Raw genomic sequence first — 19,297 nt, forward strand, 5'->3', positions numbered from 1 at the left:
CGTGATCGGCGTCGGCAACGGGCCGTACGTTTTTTCAAACTGGCCAATGAGGAGCGTCCCAGCGCTTTCAAGCCTCCTGGTCGGCGCGTCACGTGGTGCGCCAGGCGACTTCTCATTGGCTGTTGGTGAAGGCGGCCGCCAAATACGAACTGAGGGGGGAGAATCCAATAACCGATGTGGAGGCACCGCGGCCTGTGACCGGAGAGAGGAGGAGACCGGAGAGGTAGGTGAGCGGCCGCCCGTGTGTCGGTACAGAGCACCGAACCCTCAGCTGTGTCTATATATAACACCCGTCTCTTTCTCGGTAACTTTGGGCTCTGTACAATAATGGGGGTCACCGTAGTAGTTGTCATAGTCCCCATATGTGTAGTGCACTGTACAACTAACGATAACTGACCAATCAGGACGCGGCTCTAACACTGCATAACATGGAACCTAGTGTTTCCTAACCAGGGTGCCTCCAGCTGTTTCACAACTACAGCTCCCAGCATGCCCTGACGTAATAGTGCTGACGTAAAAAAACGCTGACGTAATAGCGTAAGAGAGCGACCTCTAACGTCGCAGCTACGTTACCCCCAACCCTGGCCGCCATGATGCTTGGGACATTCTTATCGCCTCCCCTGTGTGTTGTTGCTAAGCAACTGCCCAAATCTATAGGAGCGGAGAGACGTATACGTTGGCATGGCAACCAATATCTGCCATGAAAGACCGCAAGTGTAGGGCGCAGTTCACATTACACTTTTTTAGGGTATAACGTACACAATGGCGATCCTGCGATGTGTCCGCCACGGAGCGAACGGAGTCAGTATATTCCTATAATGTGTGGAGGGGCGATAAGCGTTGTAGATGGCGTTTATCTTATTAGGCCACGTTGACACCTGTAAAATGGCGGAAGATACAGTCATGGCCGTAAATGTTGCCCCCCCCCCCCCCCCCCCCTGAATTATTATAGAAAATGAAGTATTTCTCACAGGAAAGGATTGCAGTAACACAGGTTTTGCTATATACATGTTTATTCCCTTGGACATAATTGGACATAATGTCACCAAACTCCAAAAATGGTCTGGACACAATTATTGGCCCCTTTTGAAATTGTGGATAAATAAGATTGTTTACAGCATGTGATGTTCCTTTATACTCACCTGGGACAAGTAACAGGTGGGGGCAATATAAAAATCACACCGGAAAGCAGATATAAAGGAGAGAAGTTCACTTAGTCTTTGCATTGTGTGTCTGTGTGTGCCGCACTAAGCCTGGACAACAGAAAGAGGAGAAGAGAACTGTCTGAGGACTTGGGAACCAAAATTGTGGAAAAATATCAACAATCTCCAGGTTACAAGTCCATCTCCAGAGATCTAGATTTGTCTTTGTCCACAGTGCGCAAAGAAGTTTACAACCAATGGCACTGTAGCTAATCTCCCTGGGTGTGGACGGAAGAGAAAAACTGATGAAAGGTGTCAACGCAGGATAGTCCGGATGTTGCATAAGCAGCCCCAAACAAGTTCCAAAGATATTCAAGCTGTCCTGCAGGCTCAGGGAGCATCAGTGTCAGCGCAAACTATCCGTCAACATTTAAATGAAATGAAACGCTATGGAGGAGACCCAGGAGGACCCCACTATGGAGGAGACCCAGGAGGACCCCGCTATGGAGGAGACCCAGGAGGACCCCGCTATGGAGGAGACCCAGGAGGACCCCGCTATGGAGGAGACCCAGGAGGACCCCGCTATGGAGGAGACCCAGGAGGACCCCGCTATGGAGGAGACCCAGGAGGACCCCGCTATGGAGGAGACCCAGGAGGACCCCGCTATGGAGGAGACCCAGGAGGACCCCGCTATGGAGGAGACCCAGGAGGACCCCGCTATGGAGGAGACCCAGGAGGACCCCGCTATGGAGGAGACCCAGGAGGACCCCGCTATGGAGGAGACCCAGGAGGACCCCGCTATGGAGGAGACCCAGGAGGACCCCGCTATGGAGGAGACCCAGGAGGACCCCACTGCTGACACAGAGATATAAAAAAGCAAGACTACATTTTACCAAAATGAACTTGAGTAACCAAAATCCTTCTGGGAAAACGTCTTGTGGACAGATGAGACCAAGATAGAGGATTTTGGTAAAGCAAATCATTCTACTGTTTACCGAAAGCGGAATGAGGCCTACAAAGAAAAGAGCACAGAACCTACAGAGACATATGGGGGAGGTCAGTGATGTTTTGGGTTGTTTTGCTGCCTCTGGCACTGGGGGCCTTGAATGTGTACAAGACATCATGAAATCTGAGGATTACCAATGGATTTTGGGTCGCACTGTACAGCCCAGTGTCAGAAAGCTGGGTTTGTGTCCGAGATCTTGGGTCTTCCAGCAGGACAATGACCCCAAACATACATCAAAAAGCCCCAGAAATGGATGACAACAAAGCGCTGGAGAGTTCTGAAGTGTCAGCAATGAGTCCAGATCTAAATCCCATTGATCACCTGTGGAGAGATCTTATAATTACTGTTGGGAAAAGGCACTATTGCTGGGCGGTATACCTGTTCATACCAAATACAGAAGTTTTTTTCGGGCATGATAGGAATTTTTCCCCATACCACAATACCGGTTTGGCCCCTCCCCCTCGGGAATGAATGAATTATCAGCCCAGCGCTGCACTGTCCCCACATCGGGGAACTAATCGTATGTGACCCGCGAGCCCTGTGCTGTCCCCATCGGGGTAAATACTCACATATCACCCGCATGCGCTGCCCTCCTCGTCCTCCTGTTTGTTGCAGCCGCCGGCGCTGACACTCTATACTGTGCTGTATCCCTATGTCCGGGCTGCAAATGGTAAACAAAATAAACTTTAACTCACCTTCCCCGTCGTTCCGGACCAACTTCCTAGGTAATGGCACGTCTTAAAGCCGTCAGCCTATGACCGGCAACAGCGATGTTCCGCCTCGGCTGGTGATAGGTTGAGCGCACTGTCATGTAGGAAGCCGGATTCTTACATTGACAGTGGGCTCAACCTATCACTGGCCGAGGAAGAACATCGCTGCGGCCGGTCATAGGCTGACAGCTCTCCGACATTCCTGTCCCCAGGAAGAGCTTAAGGCCGACGTAGCAAGGTGCATTAAAGTTTATTTAGTTTACCTTTTGTAGCTTGGGCATAGGGATACAGCACAGTATAGTGTCGGCGCCAGCGGCCGCAACAAACAGGAGGATAAGGAGGGCAGCGATTGCGAGTGATATGTGAGTACCCCGGAGCAGTTTGTAAAGGAAGAGTGGTCCAACATTCCGGCTGAGAGGTGTAAGAAGCTTATTGATGGTTATAGGAAGACACTGATTGATTTCACTTATTTTTTCCAAAGCGTGTGCAACCAAATATTAAGTTAAGGGGCCAATACTTTTGTCCAGACCATTTTTGGAGTTTGGTGACATTATGTCCAATTTGCTTTTTTTTCCTCCTTTTTTGGTTTAGTTCCAATACACACAAAGGGAATAAACATGTGTATAGCAAAACATGTGTTACTGCAATCCTTTCCTGTGAGAAAATATGGTACCTTAATGCACACCGTGCAGCCAAAGGCTGTCCGGGCAAGATGGGAGTTGTAGTTTTGCCACAGCTGGAGGCACCCTGGTTGAGAAACACTGCCATAGACCTTCATTATGTCACCGTTATATATTACTGCCTTTTGTCCCCTGTGCGACTGTGTATGGAGACGGCGCATTTTAGGGCAGTCCAAAAGTCCAAGTGCCGGCTGCGACATTTTCTGGCTGGACATTCAGCAAAAATGATGTGATGTGCTCTAGGTTTACCTGCCACATTGAAGGAGAAATGAGTCGGAGAACTTAACATCCCCTGTGCCTGGGCTGTAAAAACAAAACAAAACGTTCTCACCTTCCTACGTTCTTCTGTTCCGCCGATATCTGCATCCCGCTCCTCCGGTGCTGCTCGGCTCCCTGCTTTTTGGGCTTGGAATGTCACGCTGCAGTCAGTGTATTGTTGGCCGCAGCGATGTCCCACCTCGGACCGTGATGGGCTGAGCGCACGGTCATGTGAGGATCCTGGGCCCCGCCTTCTCTCTGCTGACCGGGCTCCTTACATGACAGTGCGCTCAGCCCATCACCGGGAGAGGTGGGACATCGCTGCGGCCGGTGATATGCTGACTGCAGTGTGAGCATCCGAGCCCAATCGTATCCATTTTTAACTTTTCATTTCATTATGAATAAAGTTTCACTTGTTTGACTGAAATTCCAAGAAAAAAAACCCTGCAAAGTCAAAAACCGTATGGTGTATGGTTCCAATTGACTCCCATGTTAAAAAAAATAAATAAAAGTATACGTTTCAATGCGGTTTTTCACCCGGACCAAAAACCGTGGTATGGTGCGTGCTAACCACGTTTTTGCAATACAGTTCCCGTATCAGGTTTTTGATAAAAACTGAGTCATCAAAACGTGTGTACACATTTTAATCCGTTTTTTTTAAAGACACATAACTTATACGTGTTTGTTTTTTTTTAATACGGTTTTTCACCCGGACCAAAAACTGTGGTAGGCTACGGTTTTGGGTACGGGGGAAAAAAAACCTGAAAAAATAATACAGGATGCAAAACGGACACAACCTGATGTATCTTTTGGCGTACGGTTTTCAATGGAGAATCAATGCATATGGTTTTCAATACGGTTCCGTACGGTTTTAAAATTGAAAACGTGTACGGGAACTGGATTGCAAAAACGTGTTTTTATTTTTTTATTTTTTTTGCAGTCTTTCCTGGGTGCCCCTTTAATCTCAGGGTGCCCCTCCCTGCATCACAGTGTATGAGATCTGTGATGCCCAGCGTGTTCCTCTGGATCCATACTGGTCCTGGTTTTAGCCCCATAGACCTCACTGAGGCTTTTTATTTATTTATTTTTATTTTTTTGCCATGTTGCACAGACACGTCAAAAGTTTTGATTATTTGGGGGTCTCAGGACTGAACCCCTCTGACAAGTAGATATAGGGGGGTGGAATGTTCTTCACTCCCAGGCTCAGTGCTCAATGCAGGAGATGGGCTGATTGGTCAGATCGAAAAACAAAGCCAGGGAGAGAAGTGCTATGTACCCAGCTATAGGTAAAGATCAGAGGGGGAGGGGAGCCTTGGCACTGTGACCCCGACAGATCAGAACTATTGTTTGTGAAACACGTCAGAAGTTTAAAGGACCGCACTGTCAAGGCGACACGCCTTCTTTACCGTGAGGACTGTGAATTTATGGAACGGTCTACCTCAGGAACAATTAACAGCTTTAAAACAGGATTAGATACATTCCTGGAACAAAATAACATTAATGCTTATGAAGAAATATAAAATCTCATCCCTTCCCCAATATCGCGCCGCACCCCTACCCCTTAATTCCCTGGTTGAACTTGATGGACATATGTCTTTTTTCGACCGTAATAACTATGTAACTATGTAAATGTCTCCTTGGCCTTCACCTTGGCTTTGGGGTCTTTTTTTCCGGTGCCAGAACAAATCCCTTCTTGCAGAAAGGTTTGGGCCCCACAGTCACCTGATCTCTGAGTTGGGCACAAATGCTCTGAGTTGTGTCGGTGTGGATCTGTGTTGGGTGAAGGCGTCACGGCCACTGTGGGTGATAAGTAAACATTAGATCAGTGGTCTCAAACTGGGGCCCTCCAGATGTTGCAAAACTTCAACTCCCAGCATGTCCGGACAGCCAACGGCTGTCCGGACATGCTGGGAGTTGAAGTTTTGCAAGAGGGAAGCCTTGATTTACCTTTCCATGATCAGTGTGGATCCTCTGGAAGAGGCAGACAAATGTCTGGCTGTTCAGACATGCTGTGAGTTGAAATTTTGCAAAAGGGAAGCCTTGATTTACCTTTTCATGATCAGTGTGGATCCTCTGGAAGAGGCAGACAAGTGTTTGGCTGTCCGGACATGCTGGGAGTTGACGTTTTGTAACATCTGGAGGTCCGCAGTTTGAGACGACTGCCCTATTTGGTTGATAAGTGACCTGATCTCTACCCAAGGGACGAGAGCATAACTCCCCGCTTCACTGTGTTCTCCGCGTTGACTCTTCTTGTTCTTCTGATTGGTGGGGGTCTCAGCACTGTCACCTTGGCCTTCTAAAACTTTTGTCTGTATTTCAGCAAAGGGAGAGGCCATCAGTAGCCAATTGTCTGTGTGCGGCGTTGTAGGTCGGCACCGGCCACTTCTGAGGCCTCAATCGCACTTTCCCATGTAAATATGGGTCATGTAGAGAAGCAGAATATGGCTTTTTTTTTATTTTTTTTATTTTTTTTTTAGTCCATTCAATCTATAATTGATCAGTTTACTATACACAGGATAGACCACCAATAAACTGACACCCGGAGACCCTCCAAACAGCTGTTCTGCACAGCCGAGCCCAAAGCCTCAGCTCCGCACAATATAGAAATTGTCGTGAAGCTCTACACCACCCATATGCATTATACTGTTACACTAAAGGGGAACTCCAGTTATGAAAAACAGGGGACTGGGGTCTGATTGTGGGGGTCCGACCTCCAGAATGGGGCCGGATTTTTCCTGCAGAGCGCTCCAGACCCAACCATACATACAGGGTGTGGGAGGGGAGAATTTGGTTTTGGTTTGATATTCAGTAGAGATGAGCGAATTTACAGTAAATTCGATTCTTCACGAACTTCTCGGCTCGGCAGTTGATGACTTATCCTGCATAAATTAGTTCAGCTTTCAGGTGCTCCCGTGGGCTGGAAAAGGTGGATACAGTCCTAGAAGAGTCTTTCCTAGGACTGTATCCACCTTTTCCGGAGCACCGGAAAGCTGAACTAATTTATGCAGGAAAAGTCATCAACTGCCGAGCCGAGAAGTTCGTGACGAATCGAATTTACTGTAAATTCGCTCATCTCTAATATTCAGGGCTATTGCACCAGCTGTTGCAAAACTACAACTCCCAGCATGCCCTGACAGCCTTCGGCTGTCAGGGCATGCTGGGAGTTGTAGTTTTGCAACAGCTGGAGACACACTGGTTGAGAAACACTGATGCTGTCCGGAGTTGTAGTTTTGCCGCAGGTTGTAGATCATCAGCTAGGAGTCAGACATCTGTGACTGTAACCCAGCTTTCCCAGATACAGATATAACTAATCCCGTTAACCCTTTCTCTGCACCTCAGATTTGACGCCGTCTATGGAGACAAGGCCACGCAGCGGGAGATTTACACCGGTTCAACAATGTACAGAGCTGAGGCTTTTGGCTCCACACATCGCTTACATCCAGGCGTCGCGGCTGTGCAGAACAGCTGATCGGGGGCCGCCGGGTGTCATTATAAATTTGGCCTTTCCTGTGGATAGGAAACTGATAAATTATAACAAAATATGAACCAGACTGTAATAAAACCATATTGTGCAGCTGTTCTTGACCAATATTTACATAGTTAGGCCGGGTTCACACCACATTTTTGCAATACGGTTCCTGCCTGTATCAGGTTTTTGATTAAAAAAAAAAATAATAATAATAATAATAATAAAAATGGATTCCTCAAAACCGGACTAAACTGTATCAAAACGTGGGTACAAATTTTTATCTGTTTATGGTTTGAAAAATGATGTCCGGTTGCATCCGTTTTTTAAGAAAAAACCGTATGCGTTTTAGACTTTTCACTCAATTATGAATAAAGTTTCATTTGTTTAATTGAAATTCCAAGAAAATAAACTGTGCAAAGTCCAAAACCGGATGGAACCGTAGGCACATACACTTCTGTACGGTTTACATTGACTCCCATGTAAAAAAAAAATATATATATATAAAAATAATAGTTTAGTACAGTTTTTCACCCGGACGTAAAACCATGGTACGCCACTGTTTTCTGTCCGGAAAATAAAAAAAACCGTATGGTTTGAAAAACGGAGACAACAGTATATACATTGTGGTGCATACGGTTTTGAATGGGAAGTCTATGGGCGCGGTTTTCTGTACGGTTGCATACGTTTTTTGGATTTTTTATTAAACCGTAAAGCAAAATTGTGGTTTGAACCCACCCTAATTGTGACTGAGGCCTCAGAAGTAGCCGGAGACTCCCCAGATGGTGCCAAACTACAAAGCCCAGCATGTCCTGACGGCTTCAGTGAGCTGCTGGACTATTACTAGGACGCCGGCTCGTGATATCCCAGCGTTGTGCCTATGGCCCGGTTTATATGGCTCTGAACCTGATCACTGATCCGCTCTCCAGTTGATCCCATTCGGCCAGAATTTTCTTTTTCAGGGTTCTGTATCTTATCCGTATGAGTGTTATTCATTTCTCTGTTTCGGGGTCTGTTGTGTCGCTGTTTCGGGGTCTGTTGTGTCGCTGTTTCAGGGTCTGTTGTGTCGCTGTTTCGGGGTCTGTTGTGTCGCTGTTTCGGGGTCTGTTGTGTCGCTGTTTCGGGGTCTGTTGTGTCGCTGTTTCGGGGTCTGTTGTGTCGCTGTGTACACTGACATCTGATGTCATTCTCCTCACTGTTTTTCAGGCGACCATTAGAACCGGACCCCCCCCCCCCCCCCAATCACAAAGGAGAGGGGATCAGTGAGCAACAGCCACTACCTGCGCCCTCTACAGGTGAGCAGATATATATCCATGGGGCTAAAGTAATACCCTGAGGGGCCCAAAGATCCTTCCTCCACTAGAGGGCGACAGTGCTGTAAATGAGATGTTTAGAGGGTCCTGGTAGAGACTTTGCATCAGGCTACATCTGTACACCCTCAGTTTTACAAGGCTATTAAAGGGGTACTCTAGTTGTGAAAAAAGTCTGATCACAGTGGGGCCCCCTGCAGTCTACAGAACAGGGCCCATCTCTTCCCGCTGAGCGCTTCAGACCTGACAAACTGGTGTCGGCAGTGATGGCTCCTTCAGCCAATCGCCAGCTGAAACGGGACACCTCTTCGGCCAGTGATTGGCTGAGGGAGCGGTCACTGCCGACACCAGTTTAAGAAGTTGGAGTTGGTAAGTCTGGTCCCATTTTGGAGGTTGGACCCCCACAATCAGACGTGTGCCCCCCTATCCTGTAGATATGAGGTATTTTTATTTTTATTTTTTTAAATAACTGGAGTTCCACTACAGTGGAAAACATTAATATATATTTTTTTAAATCTATTCCATCCTCCTGCAAAACTTTTATCATCTGAGAAGCCCCAAATTAAAGTCCATTTATCCAGAGGTCTTTATGATTGTCACCATCACATGTTTCACCAATCGGCTTCCAGACCAGACAGGACGAATAGCAACAGAACTCTCTACCAAGGGTTAAAGGGGTACACCGGTGGAAAACATTTACTTATTTTTTTAAATCAATTGGTGCCAGAAAGTTAAACAGATTTGTAAATTACTTCTATTAAAAAATCTTTACCCTTCCAGTACTTTTTAGCAGCTGTATGCTACAGAGGAAATTATTTTCTTATTGAATTTCTTTTTTTGTCTTGTCCACAGTGCTCTCTGCTGACACCTGATGCCCGTGTCAGGAACTGTCCAGAGCAGCATAGGTTTGCAATGGGGATTTTCTCCTGCTCTGGACAGTTCCTGACACGCGCATCAGGTGTCAGCAGAGAGCACTGTGGACAAGACAAAAAAGAAATTCAAAAATAAAATAATTTCCTCTGTAGCATACAGCTGCTAAAAAGTACTGGAAGGGTAAAGATATTTTAATAGAAGTCATTTACAAATCTGTTTAACTTTCTGGCACTGGTTGATTAAAAAAAAAAAAAAATGTTTTCCATCGGAGTACCCCTTTAATATATCGGTATAAGGCATGTTGGGAGGTATAGCGCTACATGACAATTTCTAGATCATGCGGATATTAATTACTGATCGACTTCACAGCTTCCAGGGGCAAACATGGCGAAGAGAGTGAGCATGATGGACGGCCACGGCGGCGTGAATAAGAAGCCGTCCCCGGCCCGGGTGCGAGTGGCGGTCCGGCTTCGGCCGCCCATGGAGAAGGACGAGGAGAAGGCCTGTGTCCGGGGTCTGGACTCGCAGTCACTGGAGATCGTCAACTGGAGGAACCAACTGGAAACCATGCAGTACCAGTAAGTCACCCGTCAGGACCAACCTTACATACAGGGTGTGGGAGGGGAGAATTTGGCTTCATATATAGGGCTATTACACCAGCTGTTGCAAAACTACAACCCCCAGCATGCCCTGACAGCCGAAGGCTGTCAGGGCATGCTGGGGGTTGTAGTTTTGCCACAGGTTGCAGATCATCAGCTAGGTGACCGACATCTGTGACTGTAACCCATCTTTCCCAGATACAACCAATGATCCCGTTAACCCTTTCTCTGCACCTCAGGTTTGACGCCTTCTACGGAGACAAGGCCACGCAGCGGGAGATTTACACCGGCTCAGTCTACCCAATTCTTCCTCACTTGTTGGTCGGACAGAACGCCAGCGTGTTTGCCTATGGACCGACAGGAGCCGGTATGTAGTGTCCCGTCCTGTCCCAGCTTATAGAAGTCCTGGACTCTATGTAACAAGACTTCCTCTCCCAGGTAAGACCCACACCATGCTGGGGAACCCGAACCAGCCGGGCATCATACCACGAGCTGTGCGAGACCTGCTGCAGATGACCCGGGGGGTGGACGGGAAGCTTGAGGAGGAGAACTGGAGCTACTCCATCACCATGTCCTACGTGGAGATTTACCAGGAGAAGGTAGGTGACTGTGTCCTGACATGATGGACCCCCAATAGTGCTCTACAGATCCCACTGATTTATAATCGATAGGAAGGGTAGTCACCATAATTCTGGCATCTGACGGAAGTCTGAACGCAGCCTAACACTTGTCTTATCAGGTGATGGATCTGCTGGAGCCCAAGAACAAGGACCTTCCAATCCGAGAAGACAAAGACCACAATATCCTCATCCCCGGGGTGACTCAAAAGACCATCAACTCCTTCTCAGACTTTGATGAGCATTTTATTCCCGCCAGCCAGAACCGCACAGTCGCCAGCACCAAGCTCAACGACCGATCCAGCCGCAGCCACGCCGTCCTGCTTATCAAGGTGATTGTTCTTCCCTATGACCGACGACTACACCTTCAGTTTTCTCTAGTAATTCTTGGACGTCCTTGTCATTAAGCGCCTCATAATTTTGGCCCCCTCTTTTTAATTATTATTATTTTTTGTGTGTGTGTTTACTTCTAGAGATGAGCGAATTTACAGTAAATTCGATTCGTCACGAACTTTTCAGCTCGGCGGTTGCTGACTTTTCCTGCATAAATTAGTTCAGCTTTCCCGTGCTCCGGTGGACTGGAAAAGGTGGATACAGTCCTAGGAAAGAGTCTCCTAGGACTGTATCCACCTTTTCCAGCCCACAGGAGCACCGGAAAGCTGAACTAATTTATGCAGGAAAAGTCAGCAACCGCCGAGCCGAGAAGTTCGTGACGAATTGAATTTACTGTAAGTTCGCTCATCTCTATCTACTTTGTCACCCAACAAGGCAAAAGTTTTTTGTTTTTTTAATTTTTACATTGTAGCAAAATTTTGACCTAGAATATTGGCGTAACGTGAGCCAATAGTTTATATTCCAGTGGTTTCATAAGTGCGGCCCTCCAGCTTTTGCAAAACTACAACTCCCAGCATGCCCAGGCAGTCATTGGTCCCAACGATCAGACCTCCCACGATCACTTATCCCCTATCCATTGGATACATTTTCCTAAACTACGTGTTTTTAAAGGAGTTCTGTGGTGAAGAAAAAATATCTAATAAATAAAATATAGATAAGATAGAAAATATATAGATAAAATAATCCCTAGGTAATAAATTATAGATGGCGGTGGGGGGGGTGGCGGCTTCCGTTCAGAGTGCTGGGATCTCCTGAACGGGGCCCCGGCAGTCTGCTGGAAGGTGGCGTACTGACCCCCACACTAAGTGCCAGCCGACACACCCTCTCTGTGTATCCCGTAGAGATACATGGAGGAAGAGGTGTATCGGCCGCGGCTTCCTGCGGAGGGTCGGAATGGCCATTTCCAGCAGAATGCTGGGGGCCCCGTACAGGAGACCCCTGGGAATCTATAACTTATCCCCCTATACTTTCGCTTCACTACTCAATTTAAGGGGTATTTCAGTGTATGGGGATAATTTTCTGATCTTTGGGGGCCCAACCTCTGGACCCCCCCCCCCCATCCTAACCTGTCGCTTGTCCTGCAATTTTTCATTACTTCAGCTCCTCGTACAGAATCTGAATCACTGTAAAAAAAAAAAAAAAAAAAAGAAAAAAAAAAGACAACTTTTATGCTTTGTAAGAAGAATCAGCCTTTTATTATTTGATTAAAGCAGTGTTTCCCAACCAGGGTGCCTCCAGCTGTTGCAAAACTACAGCTCCCAGCATGCCCGGACAGCCGTTGGCTGTCCGGGCATGCTGTGAGTTGTAGTTTTGCAACAGCTGGAAGCACCCTGTTTGGGAAACGCTGGATTTGACATCCGCCTGAAGTATGAAAAGATGGCGTCTCCTGCGGACCGTACAGAGGACACGTATAGTTTAGGTACAATCCACCTGCACTGTAATGGTTCACACCAGTAGACGAGATGTTCCCAGTATCAGACCGTTCTGTGACTTTACCCCCCACAATGCGCAGCTCACCCCTTCACCCCGCCGCTGCGTCCTGTTCCCCTCACCCCCAGGTTGTACAGCGGTTTTGCTGGTTCACGTTGTACAGTAGATGGGATCGCTCTCCTGTTCACGCCGCGCGCAGGGTGTGAGCTCGAAGTCACATTGGCTCTTCTGTTAATGATATTATGGCGCATTAGCTCTGGAGTCAGCGGGAAGTTTCCCTGTAATCGCTCCCAGCGGGTATAATGGCACTTATGAGAATGCAGATTTTTTTCAGCGCTTGTTTAGTGTCTGATTTATTGTGTGGTGAGATGATGGCTCAGGTTAATGCACTGTGCAGACATTAGCAGTAGATGGCGCCGGTGAATCGTGGATTGGGGGCTGGGGGGGGGTTTATTAGCAGGGATTACAGCGCTACGGAAACTTTACAGATAAAGCGTTCTGACTATCCGGCATCTATACGTCGCATTTATCATCTAAGATGGCTCGTTTTAAAGCATCGCTGTCATTTAGAAGGACTTGACATGTTGCCCAGCCGGGTGAAGTGCGAGGCAGCAGGCTTCACTCCCCGTCTGGCATATCCAACCTTTTCACTCCATAGACAGTCAGATTTGATTGTCAGAAGTTGACGGTTTAAAGGGGCACTCGGTGGATCTTTGTTTAATCAACTGGCTCCAGAAAGTTATACAGATTTGTAAATTATTTCTATTTAAATATCTTAATCCTTCCAGTACTTATCAGCTGCTGTATGCTCCAGAGGAAGTTGTGTAGTTCTTTCCAGTCTGACCACAGTGCTCTCTGCTGAAAAGTTTTTTTTCCTAATGATAGGTAATCCTTACGTTTTAAACAAAAGGATCAGTTTTAGAGATTTGTGATCCCTTTAGAAGTTGTATTTCCAGACCACGCGGAACATTCAACTGGACAATAGTCACAGATTTTTCTATGAGAAGGTAAAATGTTTTATTCTCTTCCAGATGCAGAAGAATCAGCAGGTCCCTCCATTCCGGCAGCTGACGGGGAAACTTTACCTCATAGACCTGGCCGGGTCTGAAGACAACCGCCGCACCGGGAACCAGGGCATCCGCCTGAAGGAGAGCGGCGCCATCAACTCCTCCCTCTTCACCCTCAGCAAAGTGGTGGACGCCTTAAACCAGGGGCTCCCAAGAATCCCCTACAGAGACAGCAAGCTGACCCGGCTCCTGCAGGTGAGGGCCCCGAATGTTTTCCTGCTGCTAAGGCCTTGTTCACATTGCCGTCGGATTCTGCTATTCGGAGTTCTGTCAGCAATCTGGCCAGAAGGACGGGAGTTTAGCGGAGAAAAAAAATAATTCAAGTACTATTTGTAATTTTTTTTTTCTCTGCTAAAATCCTGTGAAATTACCGAGGGTCATCGACAGTCCCCATGCAAGTGAATGGGGTCCGTCATGGCCGCTAGCATCCGACGTGTTTCTGGGTTCGAGCAAAAAATGAAAAATTTTAAAAAATAACTTTAGTTGACACTTAGTTTTTTAAGAAGACCATGCTGTTGATGTGCAGGCGACCTTTGACACGGCAGATGTTGTGCACTACATCCCCCATAATGCTTCAAGGCCATCATGATGTAGTCTGCAGTGTCAAAGGTTGCCTACCCCTGCTGTACATTCTGGAATCACATGCCTAATATTTGGCCTTTGTCTCCTTTAGGATTCGCTCGGTGGCTCCGCCCACAGCGTCATGATCACAAACATCGCCCCGGAACAGAAGTATTACTTTGACACACTCACTGCCCTCAACTTCGCTGCCAAGTCTAAGCAGATTATCAACAAACCGTTCAGTCAGGAGACCACGCAGGCCCCAGGTAGGTGGACCAGGGTCTCCAAGGTTGGCGCCAGGGTCTCCAAGGTTGGCGCCAGGGTCTCCAAGGTTGGCACCAGATCCGCTGATGAGTAATATCCTCTCATGCCTGTTCTGTCTTTACTCCTCAGCTCATCCCACCATGAAGAGACCGCGGGAGGATGTGGAGAATAACACCTCAACCCGACAGCCTAAAAAAACCAAGATGGATTCCATAGAAGAGTCTCCTAATATGACCAGAGATGGCCCTAACCCCAAAAAGTACGACTCGTGCCCTGCAGGTGTTCGTGAGCCGGGTGTCTGCCTCCGCCGCCCCTTACTAAGCTCCGTTCTGCTTCCTAACAGGGGGAAACTCAAGCTCTCCTCCTTAGACCCAGCGGTAGTGGAGCGGCTGCTGAAGCTGGACAAGATCCTGAGCGAGAAGGGAAAGATGGAAAACCAGCTACTGAGCACGCCCAAGCGGGAGCGCATGGCCCTCCTGAAGAAGTGGGAGGAGAGTCAGGTGGAGATCGAGGTGAGGCGCTAGTATAAAAATTTTATAAAAAATAAAAAAAAGGGGGGGTATTAACCCCTTAAGGACATAGCGTTTTTCGGTTTTTGCACTTTCATTTTTTCCTCTTTACTTTTTAAATTCATAACCATTTCAATTTTGCACCTAAAATTTCATATGATGGCTTATTTTTTGCGCCACCAATTCTACTTTGTAATGACATCAGTCATTTTACCCAAAAATCCACCACGAAACGAAAAAAAAAATAATTGTGCGACAAAATGGAAGAAAAAATGCCATTTTGTAAATTTTGGGGGACTTCCATTTCTACACAGTACATTTTTCAGTAAAAATGACACCTTCTCTTTATTCTGTAGGTCCATACGATTAAAATGATCCCCTACTTATATCGGTTTGACTTTTTTATTACTTTGGAAAAAAATCATAACCACATGCAGCTAAATTTATATGTAAATTATAGATATATAATATATAAATTGTCATCTTCTGACCCCTATAACTTTTTTTTTAATTTCTCCATGTATGGGGGGTATGAGGACTCATTTTTTGCGCCGTGATCTGAAGTTTTTATCTGTACCACTTTTGTTTTGATCAGACTTTTTGATCACTTTTTATTCTTTTATTTATTTATTTTTTTGTTATAAAGTGACCAAAAATACGCTATTTTGGACTTTGGAATTAATTTTTTGGGCGTACACCGTTGACCGTGCAGTTTAATTTAATATATTTTTATAGTTTGGACATTTTTTATTTACACATTTTTTTTTTGGGGGGGGGGGGAAAGGGGGTGATTCAAACATTTATTAGGGAAGGGGTTAAATGATCTTTAACTTTTTTTTTTTTTCCACTTTTTTTTGCAGTGTTATAGCTCCCATAGGGGGCTATAACACTGCACACACTGATCTTATACCCTGTTCACTGCAGAGCCATAGCTTTGCATTGATCAGTGTAATTGGCAGTTGATTGCTTAAGCCTGGATTTCAGGCTTGCAGCAATCAATCTCCGTTTGGACGCGCAGGAAGCAGGTAAGGCGGCACCCTCCTGCTATGTCCTAGCTGATCGGGATATTGCTATTTTTATCGCGATGTCCCGATCAGCCCGACTTAGCTGCCGGGATGCTTTTACTTTCAATTTTAGATGCGGCGATCAACTTTGATCACCGTATCTAAAGAGTTAATGCCGGACATCTGCTGGAATGGCGATGTCCGGTATTAGCCACGATCTGTTATCCAACCAGTGTGCCTCCAGCTGTTGCAAAACTGCAACTCCCAGCATGCCCGGACAGCAAACGGCTGTCCGGGCATGCTAGGAGTTGTAGTTTTGCAACAGCTGGAGGCACACTGGTTGGAAAATACTGTTCTATATTGTAAAATAATCCTGACACGTTGTAGATAGTCCTATGATCACCCATGATTTATGAGGATACACGTGTGTTCAGGGTGCTGGGTGTGTGTACATATTTTATTTATTTCTTCCTGCATGGATTATAAGGTGTCCTGTCACTTTAATTCCTTTCTCTTTCCTCCTCAGAGGCTGAAGGAGAAGCAGAAGGAGCTGGAGGAGAAGGCTCTGGCGGCTGAAGCTCGGCTCGAGAAATCAAACAGCTCAGACTTCGAGTTGTCGGACTCCAGTGTGAACGAGAGCACGTTCCGGGCCCCTCTGAGGACTCGCGCCACCTCCACCGCCAAGACCAAGAAAGTGCTCCGCGTCCTGCCCCTGCAGGGTGAGAATCTTGGAGACCTCACAGCTAAGGGCGAGCTGTCTGGCACGGGCCTGGGTAGGGGTCAGAAGCTCCTCTATTAGTGGCTGGGGGGAGGTGATGGTGCTGCTGTGTATTTCCTCCTGGTTATAGTTCGTATGGCGGACGAAGTCTAACGTATCCTGTTTTGCGCAGGTCTCAATCCAAACGCCAAAGAAGAAGGGATCACGGTGGTGGAGAAGAAAACCCGGGTGAGTGAGAAGCTTCTAATACAGGGTTTCCCAATCGGGGGGCCTCCAGCTGTTGAAAAACTAAACTCCCAACGGCTGTCCGGGCATGCTGGGATTTGTAGTTTTGCAACACCTGGTTGGGAAACACTGTTCTAATGCATATTGGGTCTATTCAGGGGGAGCCGAGGTCTAACGTGCCCATCACTTCCACCAATATATCGGTTCTCCAGGACACGGATCCTCTGGATACTGTATCGGGAGGTTTTCTTTATCCATCCTACGTGTTTTATCTACAGAAAGCGCACGCCGGCCGGGAGAACGAGCCCAGCTGGGAGGTGAACATGAGGACGGATCTGCTCCAGAAGGGACGGGAGAAGATCCTCAACCTACTCAACACCGGATCCCTGAAGGAGCTAAAGTCCCTGCAGAAGATCGGAGAGAAGAAGGCCAAGCTGATCGTGGGCTGGAGGGAGGTCAACGGGCCCTTCAAGAGTGTAAGGGACCCCTCGTGTAATACGGGGAATAATCATTGCAGCGGGTCTGAAATATTAACCAGGTCCTAGCTGTTTGGCTGCATTTTTTATTTATTTATTTATTTTTTTGTTTGAGCCGGGAGACGTCGTGGACTCTTCTTACTGTTCTGTCTCTTCTGTCTTGTGGCAAAAGAACAGTAGAAAATTCCCCCTCTAGGTGCAAACTTCTCTGGATGGAATCACGCAAAAGGATGTTTCAAGATTAAGTATTTTTATTTGACCAATGACGCGTTTCGGGGTATACACCCTTCCTCAGATTAGTATATATATATATATATATATATATATATATATATATATATATATATATATATATATATATATATATGAATGAGATATATTTTTTATTTATTATTATTATATATATTCAAGAAGAGGTGGTCTTGGTCATTGAACCTGCGCCAAATTCGCAGTGGGTGGTCTTTTTTTTATTTATTTTTTTCCCCCTCCCGTTATAGGAAGAAACTACTATAGTAGTAATTAGCAGCAGCTAAGATATGATTTCTTTCTTTCAGGTGGAGGACCTGGCCTCTATGGAAGGGATGTCCACCAAACTAGTCGCCTCCTTTTTAAAGGTAAGACTACCCGCTTCACCCTTTGTAAGATCATATTGCGCTGCAAAAAAGATGATGGGAGTTATACTTCTGAGGGAGAGCTTAGATGGATTAGATGAGTGTTTCCCCAACCAGTGTGCCTCCAGCTGTTGCAAAACTACAACTCCCAGCATGCCCGGACAGCCTTCGGCTGTCCGGGCATGCTGGGAATTATAGTTTTGCAACAGCTGGAGGCACACTGGTTGGGGAAACAATGGATCAGATACTGAGGTTTCTCTTTCCACAGATCAACATTCTGAGCATAGTCGCGAGCTGAATCCGCCCTGGACCCTGCACTTCTCACTGAGGAGCCGTCGACTCATGGATTCTATGAAACCTCTTAACCCCTTGATGCCTGTTCCCCTGCCCGCTGGTGAAGGAGGATTTTGTGCCCGCGGACTGTCCGGCATCCTCGATGTTTTCTTCTCTAGATCTGACTATTTACCCCCCCCCACACATCGTGAGGCCAGAGACCGTGGGGGAGGGAGGGGGGGGGGGGGTGTTATTTTACGAGTATGAATAGTATTTTTGGTAAGTATGAGCTGAATCCGAGCAGAACGCGCCCACCCCTGACCCTACACAAGGCATCATGCAGATGGGACCTCCCCTTTGTATAATGTATGCGCCAGTGTAACCACTCATGTATATATGAACAATCATTTTAAAGAAAACATTGAACAGACTGATCTGCCCTGCGGGGGGCGCTGTTGTCGGGAGACTCCTGCAGATGGCGATTATAATGTAAGTTATTTGCTCAGATACTGGATCAAGCAGCAGGTCCAGGGCTGGGGAAGTCTGTTCCATTTGTATTATTCTATTTTCCATATGTTCTGGCCGTGAATAATGTATGTTTTTGTTAAATCCGAACTTTTTATTAAGAATAAAACCTTTGTGTTTTTTTTTATTTAAATCTTCTTGTATCTCCATTGACCGGTTAGTAAAGTATTTACGGACTGGATGTTATCAGGAGGGATCAGACAGTTCTGGGTTATTATAATGTACATGGATCTACGGACTGGATATTATGTGTGTGTGTGGATAATAAATAAAAAAATATATATTTTATAATATTTAAAATAAAAAATAAATATATATATTATATTATATAATATATTAATATATATATGTGTGTGTGTATATATAGATATATATATATATATATATATATATATATATATATATATATATATATATATATATATATATATATATATATATATATATATATATATATATATATTTTTTTTTTTTTTTTTTTTAAATTTATTTTATTATTATTTATTATTATTTTTTTTTTTTTAATTATATTAGAGATGAGCGAATTTAGTCAATTCGATTCGTCACAAACTTCTCGGC

At 46.0% G+C, this 19,297-nt stretch overlaps 1 protein-coding gene across 4 annotated transcripts; it reads left to right on the forward strand.

Annotated features, from left to right (window-relative positions):
- Positions 1-29: 29 nt before the first annotated feature.
- Positions 30-18,803, forward strand: KIF22 (kinesin family member 22). 4 transcript variants are annotated; one of them, XM_056535194.1, is made up of 15 exons: positions 203-227; positions 8,469-8,557; positions 9,815-10,023; positions 10,284-10,411; positions 10,483-10,643; positions 10,784-10,993; positions 13,517-13,747; positions 14,226-14,379; positions 14,507-14,636; positions 14,721-14,889; positions 16,417-16,663; positions 16,781-16,836; positions 17,112-17,309; positions 17,864-17,923; positions 18,189-18,803. In XM_056535194.1, the coding sequence occupies exons 3-15, from the start codon at positions 9,830-9,832 to the stop codon at positions 18,216-18,218; spliced, it is 1,968 nt and encodes a 655-aa protein (XP_056391169.1). In that variant the 5' UTR covers positions 203-227; positions 8,469-8,557; positions 9,815-9,829; the 3' UTR covers positions 18,219-18,803. The 4 variants fall into 4 exon arrangements, with proteins under 4 accessions (XP_056391167.1, XP_056391168.1, XP_056391170.1 ...); XM_056535192.1 differs by lacking the exon at positions 8,469-8,557 and having other exon boundaries at positions 30-223; XM_056535193.1 differs by lacking the exon at positions 8,469-8,557 and having other exon boundaries at positions 30-223; positions 16,417-16,609.
- Positions 18,804-19,297: the final 494 nt, after the last annotated feature.

Source organism: Hyla sarda, chromosome 8, assembly GCF_029499605.1.
Source record: "Hyla sarda isolate aHylSar1 chromosome 8, aHylSar1.hap1, whole genome shotgun sequence".
Classification (NCBI taxonomy): domain Eukaryota; kingdom Metazoa; phylum Chordata; class Amphibia; order Anura; family Hylidae; genus Hyla; species Hyla sarda.

Coding starts and splice junctions, on each gene's coding strand:
- KIF22 (XM_056535192.1), top strand. CDS start 47: ATGAGGAGCGTCCCAGCGCTTTCAAGCCTCCTGGTCGGCGCGTCACGT. Junction 10,024..10,283: donor CTGGAAACCATGCAGTACCA/GTAAGTCACCCG, acceptor TCTGCACCTCAG/GTTTGACGCCTTCTACGGAG. Junction 10,412..10,482: donor CTATGGACCGACAGGAGCCG/GTATGTAGTGTC, acceptor TTCCTCTCCCAG/GTAAGACCCACACCATGCTG.